The sequence below is a fragment of the Perognathus longimembris genome, chromosome 9, assembly GCF_023159225.1.
Source record: "Perognathus longimembris pacificus isolate PPM17 chromosome 9, ASM2315922v1, whole genome shotgun sequence".
Taxonomy (NCBI): Eukaryota; Metazoa; Chordata; class Mammalia; order Rodentia; family Heteromyidae; genus Perognathus; species Perognathus longimembris.
In genome coordinates this window covers 32,655,195-32,674,404 of record NC_063169.1, presented here as the reverse complement: position 1 = coordinate 32,674,404, position 19,210 = coordinate 32,655,195, and the positions used below count along the sequence as shown (strand labels likewise).

At 37.9% G+C, this 19,210-nt stretch overlaps 1 protein-coding gene across 1 annotated transcript in view; it reads right to left on the bottom strand.

The window, feature by feature from the left end:
* Rims1 (regulating synaptic membrane exocytosis 1) overlaps window positions 1-19,210 on the bottom strand; it is a 547,387-nt gene that overhangs the window by 183,669 nt on the left and 344,508 nt on the right. Inside the window, 2 exon segments of the mRNA XM_048353904.1 lie at window positions 3,465-3,575; window positions 6,064-6,131. Coding sequence (XP_048209861.1) covers window positions 3,465-3,575; window positions 6,064-6,131 — 179 coding nt within the window.

Here is a 19,210-nt window from a genome sequence, read left to right as displayed (position 1 = left end):
CTGTCAACATTAATGGACTTAATTCTCCAATCAAACGACATAGGCTCATAAGTTGGATCAAAAATCAAGATCCATCTTTCTGCTGCCTCCAAGAGACACATCTATCCAGCAAAAGTAAACATCTTCTAAAAGTGAAAGGCTGGAAACAAATCTATCAAGCAAATGGCCCCCATAAGCAGGCTGGAGTTGCAATCCTAGTATCAGACAAAATTGACTTCAAATTAAAAAAGGTAAGAAGAGACAAAGAAAGTTACTACATACTAGTAAAAGGAGCTCTCCAACAGGAAGAAATAACCATCCTAAATATCTACACACCAAATGCAGGAGCACCCAACTTCATCAAACAAACACTACTGGCTCTGAAAACATTCATAGACCCAAACACATTGATAGTGGGGGACTTTAACACTCCACTATCACCTCTGGACAGATCAACACGCCAAAAACTGAACAAAGAAACCACAGAACTAAACAATTGCATAGACCAACTACACTTAATCGACATCTACAGAATATTCCACCCAGCAAGGACAGAATACACATTCTTTTTGGCAGCACATGGAACATTCTCCAAAATAGATCACATCTTAGGGAACAAAGAAAATCTGTACAAATTCAGAACTATCAAAATCATTCCCTGCATTCTCTCAGACCACAATGGAATAAAATTAGAGCTCAACTCATTCAGCCACCACAGAAAATCCCACAATTCATGGAGACTAAAGAACACACTGCTGAAACATCAGTGAGTCATTGAAGAAATTAAAACGGAAATTCAAATGTTTATGGACTTCAACCAAGTTGAGGACACAAAGTACCAGCTCCTTTGGGACACAGCAAAGGCAGTACTCAGAGGAAAATTTATATCTCTGAGTACATACATCAACAAACTGGAGAAAGAGCAACTCAGTAATTTAAGGAAGCACCTTAATTTTCTGGAGAGAGAACAGCAAGCCAAACCCCAAGTCAATAGACAGAAGCAAATAATTAAAATCAAATCAGAATTAAATCAATTAGAGACAAAAAAAACATCGAAAGAATCAACAAAACAAAGAGTTGGTTCTTTGAAAAAATCAACAAGATAGACCCCTGGCAAACATTACCAAAAAACGAAGGCAGCACACTCAAATAAACAAGATGAAACAGGTAGCATCACCACAGAAATAACCGAAATTCAGAAAATAATAAGGGACTATCTTGCAAACCTTTATGCCAACAAATTCGAGAACTTGGAAGAAATGGATGAACTTTAAAAGCCTGAAAAATGAAATTAAGTCAGAACTAAGAAAATGGAAAAACCTCCCATGCTCCTGGATTGGGAGGATTAATATAATCAAAATGGCAATATTGCCAAAGGCTATCTACAAATTCAATGCAATACCCATTAATATCCCAACACCATTCTTTAATGAAATAGAGGAAGCAATCCAGAAATTCATATGGAACAATAAAAGACCTAGAATAGCAAAAACACTCCTAAGCAGAAAGAACAGTGCTGGAGGAATTACAATACCAAACTTCAAGCTGTATTATAAAGCTATAGTAATAAAAACAGCTTGGTATTGGCACCGGAACAGGCCTGAAGACCAATGGAACAGAATTGAAGACCCAGAATTGAACCCACAGAACTACGCCTACTTAATCTTTGATAAAGGAGCTAAAACAATAGTATGGAAGAAAGATAGCCTCTTTAACAAGTGGTGCTGGCAAAACTGGCTCAACACATGCAACACACTAAAACTAGATCCTTATATATCACCCTGCACCAAAATCAATTCCAAATGGATTAAAGACATTGAAATCAAAACAGACACCCTGAAAATACTAAAGGAAGGAGTAGGAGAAACACTTGGGCTCTTTGGCGCAGGACGGAACTTCCTTAACAAAGACCCTGAAAGGCTACAAATCAAAGAAAGGTTGGACAAATGGGACTGCATCAAACTGCAGAGCTTCTGCACGGCAAAGGACATAGCTCGCAAGATAAACAGAAAGCCCACAGACTGGGAGAAGATCTTTACCGGACATTCAACAGACAAAGGCCTCATCTCTAAAATATATGCAGAACTAAAAAAATTACCTTCTTCCAAAACAAAACCGCAAAAAAACAATAGCCCCCTCATCAAGTGGGCTAAATACTTACAAAGAAACTTCTCTGATGAGGAAATGAGAATGGCCAAGAGACATATGAAAAAATGCTCTACATCACTGGCCATAAAGGAAATGCAAATCAAAACAACATTGAGATTCCATCTCACCACAGCAAGAATGTCATATATCAAGAAAACTAATAATAACAATTGTTGGAGGGGATGTGGCCAAAAGGGAACCCTACTTCATTGTTGGTGGGAATGTAAACTGGTTCAGCCACTCTGGCAAGCAGTATGGAGATTCCTCAGAAGGCTAAATATAGAACTCCCCTATGACCCAGCAGCCCCACTTTTGGGTATCTAGCCAAAAGACCACAAACAAAATCACAGTAATGCCACCAGCACAACAATGTTCATCACAGCACAATTTGTCATAGCGAGAATCTGGAACCAACCCAGATGCCCCTCAGTAGACGAATGGATCAGGAAAATGTGATACATATATACAATGGAATTTTATGCCTCTATCAGAAAGAATGACATTGTTCCATTTGTAAGGAAATGGAAGGACTTGGAAAAAGTTATACTAAGTGAAGTGAGCCAGACCCAAAGAAACATGGACTCTATGGTCTCCCTTATCAGGAATAATCAGTACAGGTTTAGGCAAGTCATAGCAGAGCATCACAAGGCCCAATAGCTATACCCTTATGAACACATAAGATGATGCTAAGTGAAATGAACCCCATGTTTTGGAAACAATTGTTATATCACAGTTGTAACTACTTTCAACGCCCTATGTGTATCTGCAGCTTCTATTATTGATGATGTTCTTGTATCACCTTCCTGTGGTTGTACCTACACTATCTTTGTAATCTTATCTGAGTATATTGGAAACCGTGTTTACTGGAAGTAGGAAATTCAAAGGCAATACCAAATTTGAGAGACACAGGGTAAAAAAAGAGAAACAACTACAAAAGCAATACTTGCAAAACTGTTTTGTGTAAGTGAACTGAACACCTCCGGGGGGGGGGGGGGTGGGGAAGGGAAAGGGGGGGAGGGAGGGGGGTATGAGGGACAAGGTAACAAACAGTACAAGAAATGTATCCAATGCCTAACGTATGAAACTGTAACCTCTCTGTACATCAGTTTGATAATAAAAATTTGAAAATAAAATAAAATTATACACTTTAAAAAAAAAAAGAGTAAAATTAAAAAATAAATAAATGGAAATAGTTCATAGAAGAAACTCTATCCATTAGAGGAATGTTACTTTGCGAAATAGAGGGAAATATTTGAAAGTCATTGTGAGAACATATGTGAATGCATTTTTGTATGAGTATTCACTTCTTAAGAAATATTTTAAACCATCATACTTACTTTAAGTCCCAATAATGCACCTGATTCTTTGGGCATGGTTGTTCTTTTGTTAAGAATAACACGTCCAATTAGCCGATCACCCTCTTTAGATGGTTGCCACGTTACAGGATGCTATTAAAATAAAAAGTTTAAAAAGAAAAGAAATTGGTTCCTTTCCTGTAGACACACAATTGTTGTAGGATGATTCTGTTTTGTTTGTTAATTTACTCTATAAGAAGTCAAGGGATGGGTGTATCTTTTTTGAAATCTATTAGTACAATACTTGATAATCATCCAGTATTTAAAATTCTGATCAGATGATTCTGACTTTGACTTTGAGATCCTTAAGAGCATTTGGAATTCAAAAATACGGCCTATCATTCCTTTATTAAACGTGTTTAATACATAACTCTAAGATATATATGACATATATACGTATATATGTATGTATATACGTATATATATATGTATATCTATATATGTATATATATATACATATATATGTACATATATATGTGTATATATATATGTACATATATGTATGTGTATATATATATATATATATATATATATATATATCACAATGAAACCCCTTAGTACAATTTTAGTTGGAACCCTACCTACTATGAGGCTGAGATCTGAGGATCACAATTCAAAACTAGCAGGAAAGTCCTTGAGATACTTTTCTCCAATTAACAACAACAACAAAAAAAGCCAGAAGTGGAGCTGTGGCTCAAGTGAGAGCACTTGCCTTAAGTAAAATAGCTAAAGGACGGTACTCAGGACTTGAGTTCACATTTCAATACAGGCACCAAAAAAAAAAATGCTCCATAGGAAATTCTTTTTTCTAATAAACACTATCATGGGCCTGTAACATTTTCTATTTAGGATATTTTACTTGAGAATGACACTCATGCTCAATGTTTGCTAAAGGAGGTGTCACCTAAGTACATGTCATAAAACTGATTTGGAAATGGAGTTCATTGACATTTTAAAATATCTCTGCTTACATAAATAAAAGTGGTTCTGAAGTTTTGAGTTGTTCATGTCAATGGGATCCTTAGCCAAACTGTTGGTGGGAGTGCAAATTAGTACAACCACTTTGGAGAACAGTATGGAGGTTTCTCAAAAAGCTCAATATAGACCTACCCTATGACCCAGCCATACCACTCCTAGGCATCTATCCTAAACAGCAAAACCCAAGATATCAAAAAGACATTTGTACTTCCATGTTTATCGCGGCACAATTCACAATAGCCAAAATATGGAAACAACCCAGATGCCCCTCCACAGGTGAATGGATCCAAAAAATATGGTACTTATACACAATGGAATACTACATAGCGATTAGGAATGGTGAAATATTGTTATTCGCAGGGAAATGGTCAGAACTCGAACAAATAATGTTGAGCGAGACAAGCCTAGAACACAGAAAACAAAGGGGCATGATCTCCCTGATATATGACTGTTAACAAAGGGAGATGGAGAGACAGTAGAGACCAAGTCTGTGAAACCAAAAACTGCTTGTCAAATAGTATTCCCCACAGGATTGGGGCAGCGACCCAACAGTATGTAACTAAAACCAAACAATTACTCAACATATAAAGGTCAAAAATTGACCTCTCAGGGGAATACAATAGCTCAAAAGCTATGTATGTACGTTCATATAAGACTACTGTCGGCATATTGTCTAATATCGACATTACATTTAAAGCCCTAGGTGAACTTTCTTGGGCGTGGCCATGTGGCTACTGTATATATTCTTGATACATTGTATATTGTATATATGTCTACCTGACCTAGAGAAGGGATAGAAAAACAGGGCGTAAGATATCACAAGAAATGTACACACTGCCCTACTATGTAACTGTACCCTTTTTGCACAACACCTTGTCAAAAAATTTGTGTTCAATTAATAAATAAATTAAATTTACAAAAAAGAATTACATTTCCTTTACTGTGATTCTTTTTATTATCTTTAGTTGTACAATGGAGTTTCAATCCAAATTGTGAATTAAGGAAAAGAATGTATCTTTATCAATGTCATCCCTTCCATCATTCTCCATTTCTCCCAACCCCACTCACCCCTCATTTTCCTAGTTCATTTTCACATATAAACACTTAATATTACTACTGCATGTGCCCATCATTTCTCCCTTCATTAATCTACTGACATCCCAAGTTCCAGAGTCCTGATATTCATTCTGTTAGACTGTTAGTTGTTCAAAGACATTACAAAATTGGAATTCTCCCCTCCATAGACCATACTTTAATCAATATATTTGCATGCATATGCAAATGACTGTGTATGTGTGTACATATATAGATAAAATAAATCCAATTTCCATGTGTGAGAGAAAACATACAACAAGAAGCATTTCCTAAAAGACTTCATTAGAGAAGATTTCATAGTGGAAATAAAACAATGAAGTATACTTAATTTAAAAGGTGTTGCAATTATTCAGTAATAATTACTCCTGTGTTCAAACCTGTCAAATTGAATTGCTATTTGTTCTCATAAAATGAATAATGCAGCAGAATAAGTTTCGTACTGATCAGCACGGGGCAAAGGACAGTGCATGGCACAAACAGGAAAGCACTCACTGCCTACAAAGCTTACCGAACTGATAGGTGAGGCCTCCCGACTGTGCCACGTGGCAGGATCCAACCAGTAATAATCCAAGTCACCTGGACAATGGGAAGAGAAAAAAGGCAACGTCGTTAAAGTAAGAATGCATCACTTAAAATATTACCTCCTCAGACTATTAAGGGTTATCATCTTGTGTGTATCCAAAATTGACAAGACACCTGTGTCATAAAGATTTCTTGAACCACTGTAATGAGTGGGTGTGTGGGACAAATGTACTTCATACAGCTGAAGAGCTACCTTCTCAAACATACAGAGAGAATCCAGTTAATTCTCCCTTCCTCCCTTCTGCTCTCCCTACCAAGCCACATCCTGCCATCTAGTGGTCTATGTGAATATTGCATTAGCTGAACTGAAGTTTAAAAGGAGTCTTCCTTTCTAGTATTCTGAATTATATTGCAACTACTATAATTATAGTCTGTTCTATATTTTTTCTTATTAACAATAAAGCATGGCATATAGATTTGATATCTAGAGATAAGGAAACAACTAAGCGGTGCCTGCAATCCTAAATAGTATGGAACTGAGATCTGAGGACTGTACTTGAAGACAGCCCTGGGAGAAAAGTCCACAAGACTTATCTCCAATTAGTCATGAAAAAGCCAGAAGTGGAGTTGTGGATGGAATGGAGGAGAGTCAGCCCTGGATAAAAAAGCTAAGGGACAACACCCAGGCCCAAGTTCAAGCTCTGGTATTAACACACACACACACACATACATACACACACACACACACACACACACACACACACACACACACACACACAAAGAACAAAAGAAAGAAAGAGAGAAAGGGAGAAAGAAAAGAAGGAAGGAAGGAAGGGAGGGAGGGAGGGAGAGAGGGAGGGAGGGAAGGAGGGAGGGAGGAAGGGATGAAGGGAGGAAGGGAGGAAGAGAGGAAGGGAGGAAAGAAGGAAAAAGAAAAGAAGGAAGGAAGGCGAAAAGAATACCGTCAACAAAAGGTACATGTAAACAATATGGCATTACTCAATATTACTGAAACTATAAAAACATTAAAAGTTTTAACTTAGGACATTATCCATTTATAAACCCATATTATTATTTGATTTAACATATAACAACAAACAAAGTATTTGAAGGAAAAGGAAATATGTTCATGGAAAGGAACATGCTTCCAGTATTTGTGGATCATTTATGTAAAAATAACATTTAGGAAAGTAAATGTGTGAATGGATTTTTCATATTTTATATAGCAAACTAAATCAAGGAAATTGTTCTCTTCCAGAGTCACAACAATCGCTTCTAAGTAGAGCATGTCTGCTCTACTTAGGGAACTATGTAGCCAGCTAACTGCTGGCAAAGTATATTTAGCTTATATGTATGCAAATTATACAAAAATAAAATTTCACAGAAGATATTCATGAGAGATATGAGCACTTATATAATAAATGTATACAAATTCATATACCTCAGTCTCTTAGCTTCTGTTCCTGTTTTCCCTTGGACATATATTAGGATAGAAGACAAATATTACAATACTACAATAACTACTGAAATGGCCTTTAAAAACAGCCTATGAGACTGACAAGTACATTCTGTGCAAGAATTAGAAATTGCCACCATCTAAACTACATAAAAATTACTTTCTATAGTGCCCATATACATCTCAAAAAATCACATCATTAAAGTGAACATATGGATTAATAGTGAAGAATATAAGATACTAGTTTTTTACTAGAATACTTCAGGTTTTACAGGAGTTGCAAAATGAAATGATTTTGTTTACATTTGTATTTAAAACTATACATATTTAAAAAAATTATACATATTTTTTAAACTATACATATTTTAATAGCTCTGTCTTTCCTTTCAAGGATATAGTATTACAAATGAAATATGACTAATATAAATGTTATTATTCATAGAAAATTCTGCCATTTATACAACAGTAAAACTACTTATGCCCAGTAGTAAACTCTGGTGAGTTCTTCAATGCTGATTCTATTTAGAATTCTACAATTAATTAACAGGACCACTGAGATATTGTGCATAGGGGAATTTCAGTTCCTAAAAAATATTTTTTTTCCTTAAATTGAAGTTAATTAATAAGTTTGAAGCTAAAAGTTCATCCCACTGCAATAACTATAAGAAAAACTAGTTTACAATATCCTCCACTAACTGATCCATATCTTACAAATTGTTTTCTGTGAGACCTTGCCTGGCTGTGCCCCATTCCTTACATGAGGGTTCACCTTGTTTCCATCACCTTGTCCTACATCAACACACACAAATACAGTACATATTTATGAACAAAGAGTGGTCTTCATATGAAGCCTACCCCAAGTTGATGCTGCTGGTAAAATCCAGGGATGACACTGGGCAGTTGGTCATCTAAAAGATTGGCTTGGAAACCATCTTGAAGAGATTCTAATTTATTTGCTCTAGTGATAGATACAGATAGGTGGATAGACGGATGGATGGATAGATAGATAGGCAGAGAGACAAACACATACATACATACATACAACACCAGTATATAAATAGATTATGAATATGTAGATGAAGACAATATATATATATACACATATATACACACAGTTGTATAAATGGATGATAAATAGATGAGAGACAGATTGACAGTACACTGGTATATAAATAGATGGCAGATAGATGATAGAAAATTTGAGCAATAGATACATTACAGATATATACATGAGTATATGAATAAATAATCTATAGTTGAGAGATAAAACAAATAATAGATGCATACACACATACACAACTGGTATAAAAATAGAGGTTAGACAGATACTACAAACATAGAGGTATATAAATAGATGATAAAGACATGGAGATTGATAGACATATACATACATAGTTGATAAATAGATGATAGAAAAGATTGAGTGATAAGCAGATATATGAAAAATACATACATGGGTATATAATGGGTAAAAATATAATGGGTAAAAATATGATAAATTATATATATAAAGAAAAGTGTGTCCATGTCTATATCTGTCAGACAAATTCCATTGGGCAACAAGCATGTTTCTACACACTTTTGTGATAATATGTTTTGTTTGTTTTGTTTTTGTTGCCAGTCCTGAGGCATGGACTCAGGGCCTGATGAGCACTGTCCCTGGCTTCTTTTGCTCAAGGCTAGCACTCTACCTCTTGAGCCACAGTGCCACTTCCGGCTTTTTTCTATATATGTGGTGCTGAGGAATTGAACCCAGGGCTTCATGTATATGAGACGAGCACTTTACCACTAGGTCACATTCCCAGCCCCACTTTTGTGTAATATGAATGCTACAGATTTTTTAGCTAAATTTTTCTGCCAATTTCACTCATACAGAAGAAAATAGATAATTATTAAATACTAACAGATGTAAATGTTAAAAGATCCAGTATTTTACTACTTATGCTTTAGCATACAATTTATGCTTCTTATATTGTGAGCAGTTTTCCAGTTTTGTTGTCACTAATTTTGTTATAAGCTATTAAATTATGTTTTTTCTTAAAGACTTACCAAACATAAATATTAAAATTAAATTTAAACTTATTTGTCTAGTCATATGATTGCAAAGTTTGAAAAATGCTGAAATTTTAAGTACTCCATTTTATCTTTATAATTCACATGTTCCTTATTTTGAATGGAATAAGCAACACCCAATAAAACTCCTAAAATATTCATAGTCAAGTACTTCATTAACATAAAATATTTTCCTTCAATATTTTTCTAAGAGAGGATGAAAAATATTGACTGTCAGGTGTAGGCACTGCTTCAAAATGTCAAATTCACAGTATTTGCCTTTAGAATACATAAATTATCTTGGCTCTTGTATTCAGTGTAATTATGAAACAGCTATTCTTATTTATTTGGAAATTGGAATCTTACGGTCAGATTCAGTCTACTACTATGACTCAAAGTCATAAGTAGCCATATTCTAAGAAGAAGAGTGTGTGTCTTTTTGCAGGGGGTGGGGGTATTTTGTGAAGAGGTTTAAGACAGATTCATTTCCTACCCCTTGGGAGAAAGTAGGCTCATTAAACTTTCTAAAGACAAACTTAAAGACACAGTTTCCATTGATTGTCAGTGAATATATTCACTTTATATGCACAAACCAAACATGTATCATGAATACATATCCCATCAACAATGTATAGGGTCCCCTTTTGGCCACATTCACTCCAGCATTTGTTATTATTAGTTTCCTGATAATGGACATTCTTACTGGGGTGAGGTGGAATCTCAGTGTTGTCTTGATTTGCATTTCTTTTATGGCCAGTGATGTAGAGCACTTCTTCATGTGTCTCTTGGGCATTCTCATTTCCTCTTCAGAGAAATCTCTTTTTAGGTCTTTAGGGCATTTGTTGAGGGGGCTGTTGGTTCTCTGATTATTTGTTTTGGAGGAATTTAACTTTTTGAGTTCTGCGTATATTTTAGATATGAGGCCTTTGTCCACTGTATGGCTGGCAAAGATCTTCTCCCAATCTGTGGGCTTTCTGTTTATCTTGCAAGCTATGTCCTTTGCACTGCAGAAGCTCTGCAGTTTGATGCAGTCCCACTTGTCCAGCCTTTCTTTGATTTCTTGTGTTTCTGCACATTTGTTGAGGAAGTTTCTTCCAGTTCCAAGGAATCCAAAAGTTTCTCCTATTTCTTCTTGCAGTGTTTTCAGGGTATCTGATTTTATTTCCAGGTCTTCAATCAACTTGGAATTGATTTTGGTGCATGGATCTAGTTTTAGTTTGCTACAGGTGTTGGCCCATTGTTGGTGGGAATGCAAATTTGTTCAACCCCTCTGGAAAGCAGTGTGGAGGTTCCTAAGAAGGCAAAACAGAGAGCTACCCTACAATCCAGCAGCCCCAATTTTGGGGATCTACCCAAAAGAATATAAGCAAGGCCACACTAAAACCACCAGCACAATTATGTTCATTGCAGCACAATTTGTCATTGCTAACACATGGAACCAATCCAGATGCCCCTCAGTAGACGAGTGGATCAGGAAAATGTGGTACATATACACAATGGAGTTCTAGGCCTCTATCATAGATAGATACTGCCCTGTTTGTAAGGAAATGGAAGGACATGGAAAAAAATGATACTAAGTGAAGTTACCCAGACCCAAAGAAACATAAATCCTATGGTGTTCCTCATAGGGAATAACCAGTACATGATTAGGCTAGTCAAAGCAGAAGATGACAATAGCCCAATAGCTATGCCCCTATGAACACATAAGGTGATGCTAAATGAAATGAACTCCACATTATGAAAACAAGTGTTATATCAGTGTTGTAATTATTTTCAACATGCCATGTGAAACTGTAGCCTTTTTTATTATTTGTTTTGTTTCTCTTACATGCCCTTCCTGTGGTTGTACCTCCGCTATCACCATATCTTATCTGAGTACCCTAAATACTAAAGGGAAAGGGAATATCAAAATCAAGAGACAAAAGATAAAAAGACAAACCATTCCAAAAGTAATACTTACAAAACTATTTGGTGTAAACCAACTGCACAACTCATGGGGGGAGAAGGAAAGGAGGAAGGGAGAGGTGGGGTAAAATGAAGGAGGAGGTAACAAGAAATGTACTCACTACCTTACATATGAAACTGCAACCCCTCTGTACTTCACTTTGACAATAAAGAAAAAAAAATACACATCATGGAAAGACACTTGAGCCCCAACAAGTATTCAGCAAACAGAACTCATTTATCTGAAATCCAAGTCACAGTGACTAGAGTTTTGCCAATGCAGAGCCATGCATCTCTGTGAGATAAATTCTGTGTCTTTCTGTCTAGTTTCAAAGCACAGTAGGTTCCAGTAACAACATCCATTATGCCAACATCATCAGTTGAGCAAAAATGCATTACAAATAATATGCTTGACTGAGCATATGAGCATGCTAAAGCTAAGAGCACCATACCACTAATATTATATATTAAACATTTAATAATTTATGTGAATTTTCCTTGTCCAGATTTAACATATACCTAATGTGCAGGTCATAAAGGAAATGGGGGCTGGGGATATAGCCTAGTGGCAAGAGTGCCTGCCTCGGATATACGAGGCCCTAGGTTCGATTCCTCAGCACCACATATACAGAAAACGGCCAGAAGCGGCGCTGTGGCTCAAGTGGCAGAGTGCTAGCCTTGAGCGGGAAGAAGCCAGGGACAGTGCTCAGGCCGAGTCCAAGGCCCAGGACTGGCCAAAAAATAAATAAATAAATAAAGGAAATGGGATCAACAACCCAAGAGTATACTACTTGAATACAGTATTTAAAAGTTCAAGTGGGCCCCAGTGGCTCACACCTGTAGTCTTAGCTATTTGGGAGGCTGAGATGAAGAGTGAGGCTTGAAGCTGGTTTGGGCAGAAAAGTCTTAGTGAGATTCTTATGTCCAATTTAACTGCTCAAAAACTGGAAAATGGAGCTTTGGTTGAAAGTGGTAGAGCATAGTATTGGGCAAAAAGAGAACAGGAACAGAGCCCAGCCCCAAGTTTAAGCCCTATAACTGACAATTTTTTTTCAAACTACTACAACATCTCAAGAAAACACATGAAACATATTTTAATATCATTATGATGAGTGATGAGAAAAGAATTCATAGCAATTCTAAGAATGATCCCTGATCCAATACCTAGTGTATATTTATGACTCTGCTACCTATTCTCTAATAAAATTATTTTTTCTTCCTATGTAAAATACATTGTTGTAATCCAAAAACATATAAATTTTACAAGTGAAAACATTAGAAGAATCATACTGCGTATATATTTCCTAAATCTCCTAAAAGTTTTTCTTCCTTTAATTTGTTTAGTTCCCCACAAAGGATATGGGTTAGAAACAAGTAACTTAGAGAATCCTCAACTATTTATTATAGCATAGCATATACATAAATAAAATTATTTAAAAAAAAAACAAACCTGCTATTCAGTTATTTTGTGTTAAATAAATGTACAACCCAAATAACAGTTCAAAGAATCACTTTTGAAGTTGTACCAAGTAAAGTGATTTCAACAACCACTCCCCTGGGGAGCACATATTAAATATTACTTTGACCATAACTCAATAAAATATGTACATTTCTATTCATTGTAATATTCTACAAGGCATTGACTTGAGCAACAGTAATTTCATGGGAAGAAATTAAAAACAGAAGTTTAAGGAGTAAGTTTATATGGTTTTCTTTCCATTTTGTCATTTTTAAATTAGTTTTTAAAATTATCCTTACGTAGTTGTACAAAGGAGGTGCTATAAACATAAACAGCAGTTTATGAATACAATGCATCTTGATTTTAGAAGGTTACATAAGGTAGATACATTCCAGGTAAGGGAAAGTATGTTCTTTCCCTATAATGTATAGTAGGGAAACTAATTTATCATTTGATATAGAGAAAAATTCTACAGTTTAATTTCACCTGAGAGTCAGGGTCAAGAATCTAGTATTATTTTTACAGGAATTGGTTTCCAGGCACTGAAATTACATGGAAAGACAGTCTTTTAAGTTTAATAATTAGTCACACAGCATGTGAAATATTAAAAGCTGTTTTATAAATAAGTATTATGTACAGTGCTGTAAATTAGTAAACTGTCTTTCATGATTGACTTACACATTCCATAATTGACTGAGTCTCAGCTCCTACTGCAGTGAAATCATTCAATCCTCAAATACTTATGTCTGATTTTACTCAGCATCCAACTTTTATTCTCCAAACATATTTGAAGGGAAGCATTACATAAAATCTGGCATCAGAGATTTGGGGCCCTGACCCCAAGTTCTGTCACTAACCTACCTAGATTCCTCTCCAGTTCTTCTTCTCTAACTTGCTTAAAATCTGTTTTGATTTTTGAGGTAGGCTGAAATTCTTCCTTGGAAGAATTACATTATTCCTTGCTATTAGAGTGAGTGTTCTGGGATTCACGTTAGAAATGTCAATTTATAGGAAGGTTAGGCTCACCAATAAAAGTAGAAAGTACAAAACCAAATAAGAGAACACCTATCACTACTTAGAACTGCTTTGATGAGAAAAATAGCTATGCACTGATTGGTGATTATATGGAGAAACTGTAACCTTTGTATGCTGTCAATGGGAACATTTGGTGAAATCATTGTAGACGTTCCTCAAATAAAATAGAAATAAAATATAATCTGGCAATCTCACATGCATGTGATACCTAAGGAAATATACCCAAGAGAACTGAAATAAGGATCAGAATCACGTGTCCACTTCAATGCTGGTAATTCCCTATAGCCTAAGTGTGAAAGCTGCTGTCTTTTGACAAGTGAATGGATATAGATAATATATAGGAACACAGGAGTATTATCCACACCTTTATTTGTGGGTTTTTTTTTTGCCAGTCCTGGGCTTGAACTCAGGGCCTGAACACTGTCCTTGGCTTGTTTTTGCTCAAGGCAAACACTCTACCCTTTGAGCCATGGCACCACTTCCAGCTTTTTCTGTTCATGTGGTTCTGAGGAATCGAACCCAGGGCTTCATGTATACGAGGCGAGCACTTTACCACTAGGCCATATTCCCAGCCCTTTATCCATACTTTTAAACAAGAGAATCTGCTATGTGTTGCAACATAGATGAACTCAGTAGGCATAATGCTAAGTGAAACAAGGATAGAGAGGACAGTTGTGATATTGTATCCCATATATAAATAATTGATCTCAGTCAAACTTCTGTATATACAGAGTAGAGTGATGTCCAGGGATTGGAAGGGGAAAGGGCATGGGTGGGGGGTGGGGTGGGAATATTTATGAACAGATACCAAGTTTCAGTTACACAAGATGAATGAATCCTAGAGATCTATTGTGTCCATAGTTAACAATGGTGTGTTACACTCTGAAAGACTTGTTAAGAAAGTAAATCTTAAATATCACAAAAAAGAAAATATAACATTAAAAATTAGCAATTAATAGAAAGGCAGAGAAAACTTGGAGATGAGTGATATTTTTGTGGCTTATGGCATAACCATGGTGTGTTTTCTTATCTTCATACTCATGTTATAGATGATACACACTACAGTGTTTGTTGTGTACATTACAACACAATGAAGAGGTTCTCTCATTCTTGCTGGGTACCAATGGCTCTTGCCAGCAGGCTGAGATCTGAAGATGTCAGTTTGAAGCCAGCCCAGGCAGATAAATCCAAGACTCTTATCTCCAATCAACTAGAAAAAAAAAGCCAGATAAGGAGATATGGCTCAACTGGTAGAGCAGCAGCCTTGGGCTAAAATATTAAGCAAGAGCTTGAGGCCCTGAGTTCAAGCTTCAGTACTGGCACAAAAAATAAAAATAGAAGGAATGTCATATTTTTTATCCTCTTTGTAATGGTTTCCTAACATCTTGGAACAAATAGCAACATGCTTTTTCTGTGATATATAAATTGTATGAAGCAGTAGACTGTATGTTTATTTCCCAGGTGGATTCACAAATGTGTCAACTCCACCTGTTAAGTTCATGAGATGTACTTATATCCAGCAGTATCTGCAGACCTGACAGTCTCCACAGAGGGATCTTTTTGCTTGAAGGGCTGTGCTGCTGTTCTATTCTGTAACTTTAGAATCACAGCAAGCATGCTCAGTAGCTAATCAAAGACAAGGGACATGTCCTTCATACACATTACCAAACTTTCCTGGTGGTACTTATAGTTTGGTGAATTTGAGAGCTAATTTTTGAGCTGCCAATACTATAACCTGACACCTCTACAAAGTATTCATGGGGAACTCAGAATGTAGTTCCAAGCTGAATTCTGATCTCAGTCATTCATAAACTCCCTCAACAACTCCGGAGATAGTACCAGAACATTCTATATTTCTTTCAACACTCGTGGGCATGAGATTGCTATATAACTATAAGTTACCATAGAAATGCAAACCTTTATTACTGATACACCCTAAAAATAATCACAATAATTAAGCCCTTAATCATTCTGGCAATTGTATTTTCATGAAAAAAGAAAAGATAGTTTATTATTCCCCACAGTTTAATTATTTGAAATATGAAATAACCACAGAATCTAACTGTATCTTATATTAACCTTTAACAGTGTTATATCTTATGGTACTTACAATTGCTGTTTCTTATAAAACTATGAAAAAAAGCTATTGCATATACAAAAAAAAAAAAAGGACTGCACTTGAACCTGGAGACAAGTGGCTTTAAACCTAATTGTAAATTAGTTACATTATCTCTTCTTCAAAATAAGAAGATGTTTCATGGTGATGAGATCTACCAGCCTCATGAACTTTAAAAATAAAGCTTAACATTTTTTCATATAGTTGAGATTAATATGAAATCATGAGAGGAAGAAGATGGTGCCATCACAATAGGAAGGCACCCCAACTCGCTCCAACTGAATAGTGAGCTGGGAACTCCAACACCCATCACCCCATCAAGAGACCAGCAAACCTAACAACCAGAAGCAACAGAGAAACACAGGAAATAAAAAAGAACAAAAAAAGAAGAACCTATAACCTGCATGGAGCCGGAAAATCTCCGGGGTACCGCACCCCCTCACCGACCCCAGCCTGAACAGGGCCAGGCTGGGAAAGGGGACCTGGTGCCAGTAAACAGGACCACAGACCATCAGCCACCAGAGAAGCAACAGCCGAAAAGTCACGCCAGGAGTGCAGAGTCCAGACAGCAGGAGCTCCACGGGCCCCAGACGGAGCTCAGACCGACCGAGACAGATGGCTGTGCGGGACCAGAGGCCTGGGACCGAACAGCCGGGAACAGACAACAACAGCAGGGGAACCGGGCAGTGCAGACAGGGAGAGCCGGATCGGGAGAGCCGGGATGGCCACCACCAAACGATCAATCGCCACACCCCAGCACCCCAGCCCCAAAAAGCCCACAGCAGTGCAGGACACATACATAATCCAGGACCAGTAATTTCCCCATTGCCCCCCCCACACACAATGGGAGACCAGCTCTAGCAGAGACCCAAACCCCACAAAGAAGCTAGAGCTCCCTCCCTCCCCCTCCCTACCCAAGGGAACAAAGTAGCCCCATATCTGGTGGCTCTAGGACCCTATAGCCTCTGGGAGGACATGGGTACTAGCAGAGGCACAGTAGCACCCAACAAAGTGACCGGGAAACACCTGAGACAGGTGTCCCCCAAAGCCCCAGCTGGGGAGCCCGAAAATGTCTGCACCAGCTCCCCCGCCCCGCCGCAAGGGACCCGGGATACTGGTAGGCATTGGAATGCCACCTGAGGCACCCTGGTCCGCACGGACTTTTTGAACAACAGTCACAGGCTTGCTGGTATGCAATAACAGCCCAGGAGGGACTCCTGAGCCTGAACACACGCCCCCCCTCACAACGGAGGTGCAGAGTCTGAGGGCACTAACCCGTGCCCAGACACTTGAACCTGCTGGGGTCCACGCATACCGCCCCCCACAGCAGACTCACGAGAGGACACAAGTACCCTCCAACGACTCAGGGCAGCACGCCCCCAAAGGAAGCACTAGAGTGCACACACACGTACCCCCAGAGAGCCAGTGTGGGCCAGTGTGGGCCAGCGTGCTAGCCCTCCAGCACGAGGATCTCCTGACCAACCCCCCTCGTGAGAGCACACAAGTGGGTAAGCTGCCCCCTCAGCAGCAACACCCGCTCTGATAGGTGCACTCTGCACAGGTGGGCAAGGACCCCCAGTGGCAGCACCCACTCTGATAGGCGCACTACGCACAGGTGGGCGGGCCACCCCTCAACAGCAACCCCTACTCCAACAGGAGCACTCGGCATAGGTGGGCAAGCTGCCTCTCAGTGGTAGTTCTCAAGCTGAGAGGTGAGCTCTTTTGACCAAGGCACCTAGTGGGAAAAGAATCAAAGAAGAAAAAGTCTCCATGCCACGCTGAACAAGCGACCTGTAAACCACCATCAGGGACACAATAGGGTCAGCACAACACAGCGGCAGGGCACAGTCCTGCAGAGAAAGACACAGAACCTACCCACGCCCAAGTGTAGTGAGGGTGACTGCCTCGGCAACAACTGAGACGGTCACCCTCACTCATTGGGCAGTCAGGCTCAACAGCCAAACTCAAACCCAGAGCCAGGACACAAACAAGTCTCCACTGATGGACCAGCGGGAACCAGCACAAAGACAAGCCAAAGTCGCCACTTACAGATCTCCAGATGCGCAAATCACAAAGAAATATTACAAATTTCATGAAAGGTCAAGCCAACTCGCCAGCTCCAAAAAGTAGTACCACTGAAGAGGAGATGGAGAATAAAAATATCAAATGAGAATAAGATAGAAGAAATAATCAAAAGCCTCAGGAGCAAATTCAGAAAACATAAACAGGAGCTTAAAATGGAAGTCTGGAAAAAGCCACAGGAAATCAAGAAAGAAATGGAAGCAAAAATGGATACAGTGCACTTCTCCATTAAAGAAGACCTTAACATCCTGAGAAACAAAATGCATGAAAAAATAGACTCAAAATACAATTCTTTAAAAGAAGAAACCAATATGATGAGAGCTGATCTGGCAACCATAAATAGCTCGCTGACATCCATAAACTCCACACTCAAAGCCACATCACAAAGAATGGGATGAAACTAAAATCATTCCCCCTAAATTCAGGAACAAGACAAGGATGCCTACTCCCCCCACTTCTTTTCAACATAGTGCTGGAATCCCTAGCCATAGCAATAAGACAAAAGGAGGGCATCAAAGGGATCCATACTGGCAAAGAAGAAATCAAACTATCCCTATTCACATATGGCATGATCTTATATCTGAAGGACCCAAAAAAACTCAGTCTCCAAACTTCTTCACCTAATAAACCATTTTGGCAAAGTAGCAGGACACAGGATCAATCCACAAAAGTCAGCAGCTTTTCTGTACACCAGCAATGTACAAGCAGAAAAGAAAATTATGGAAATAATACCATTTACAATTGCTAAAAAAAAAAAAAAGAATAAATTACCTAGGGATCAACCTAACTAAAGACATGAATGACCTATTTAATGAGAACTATAAAAATCTAAAAAGGGAATTCAAAGAAGACACAAGGAGATGGAAAGACCTTCCATGCTCATGGGTAGGCAGAATCAATATAGTGAAAATGGCCATATTTCCCAAATTGTTATACAAATTAAATGCAATCACTATCAAGATCCCGGCTACATTCGTCACTGAAATAGA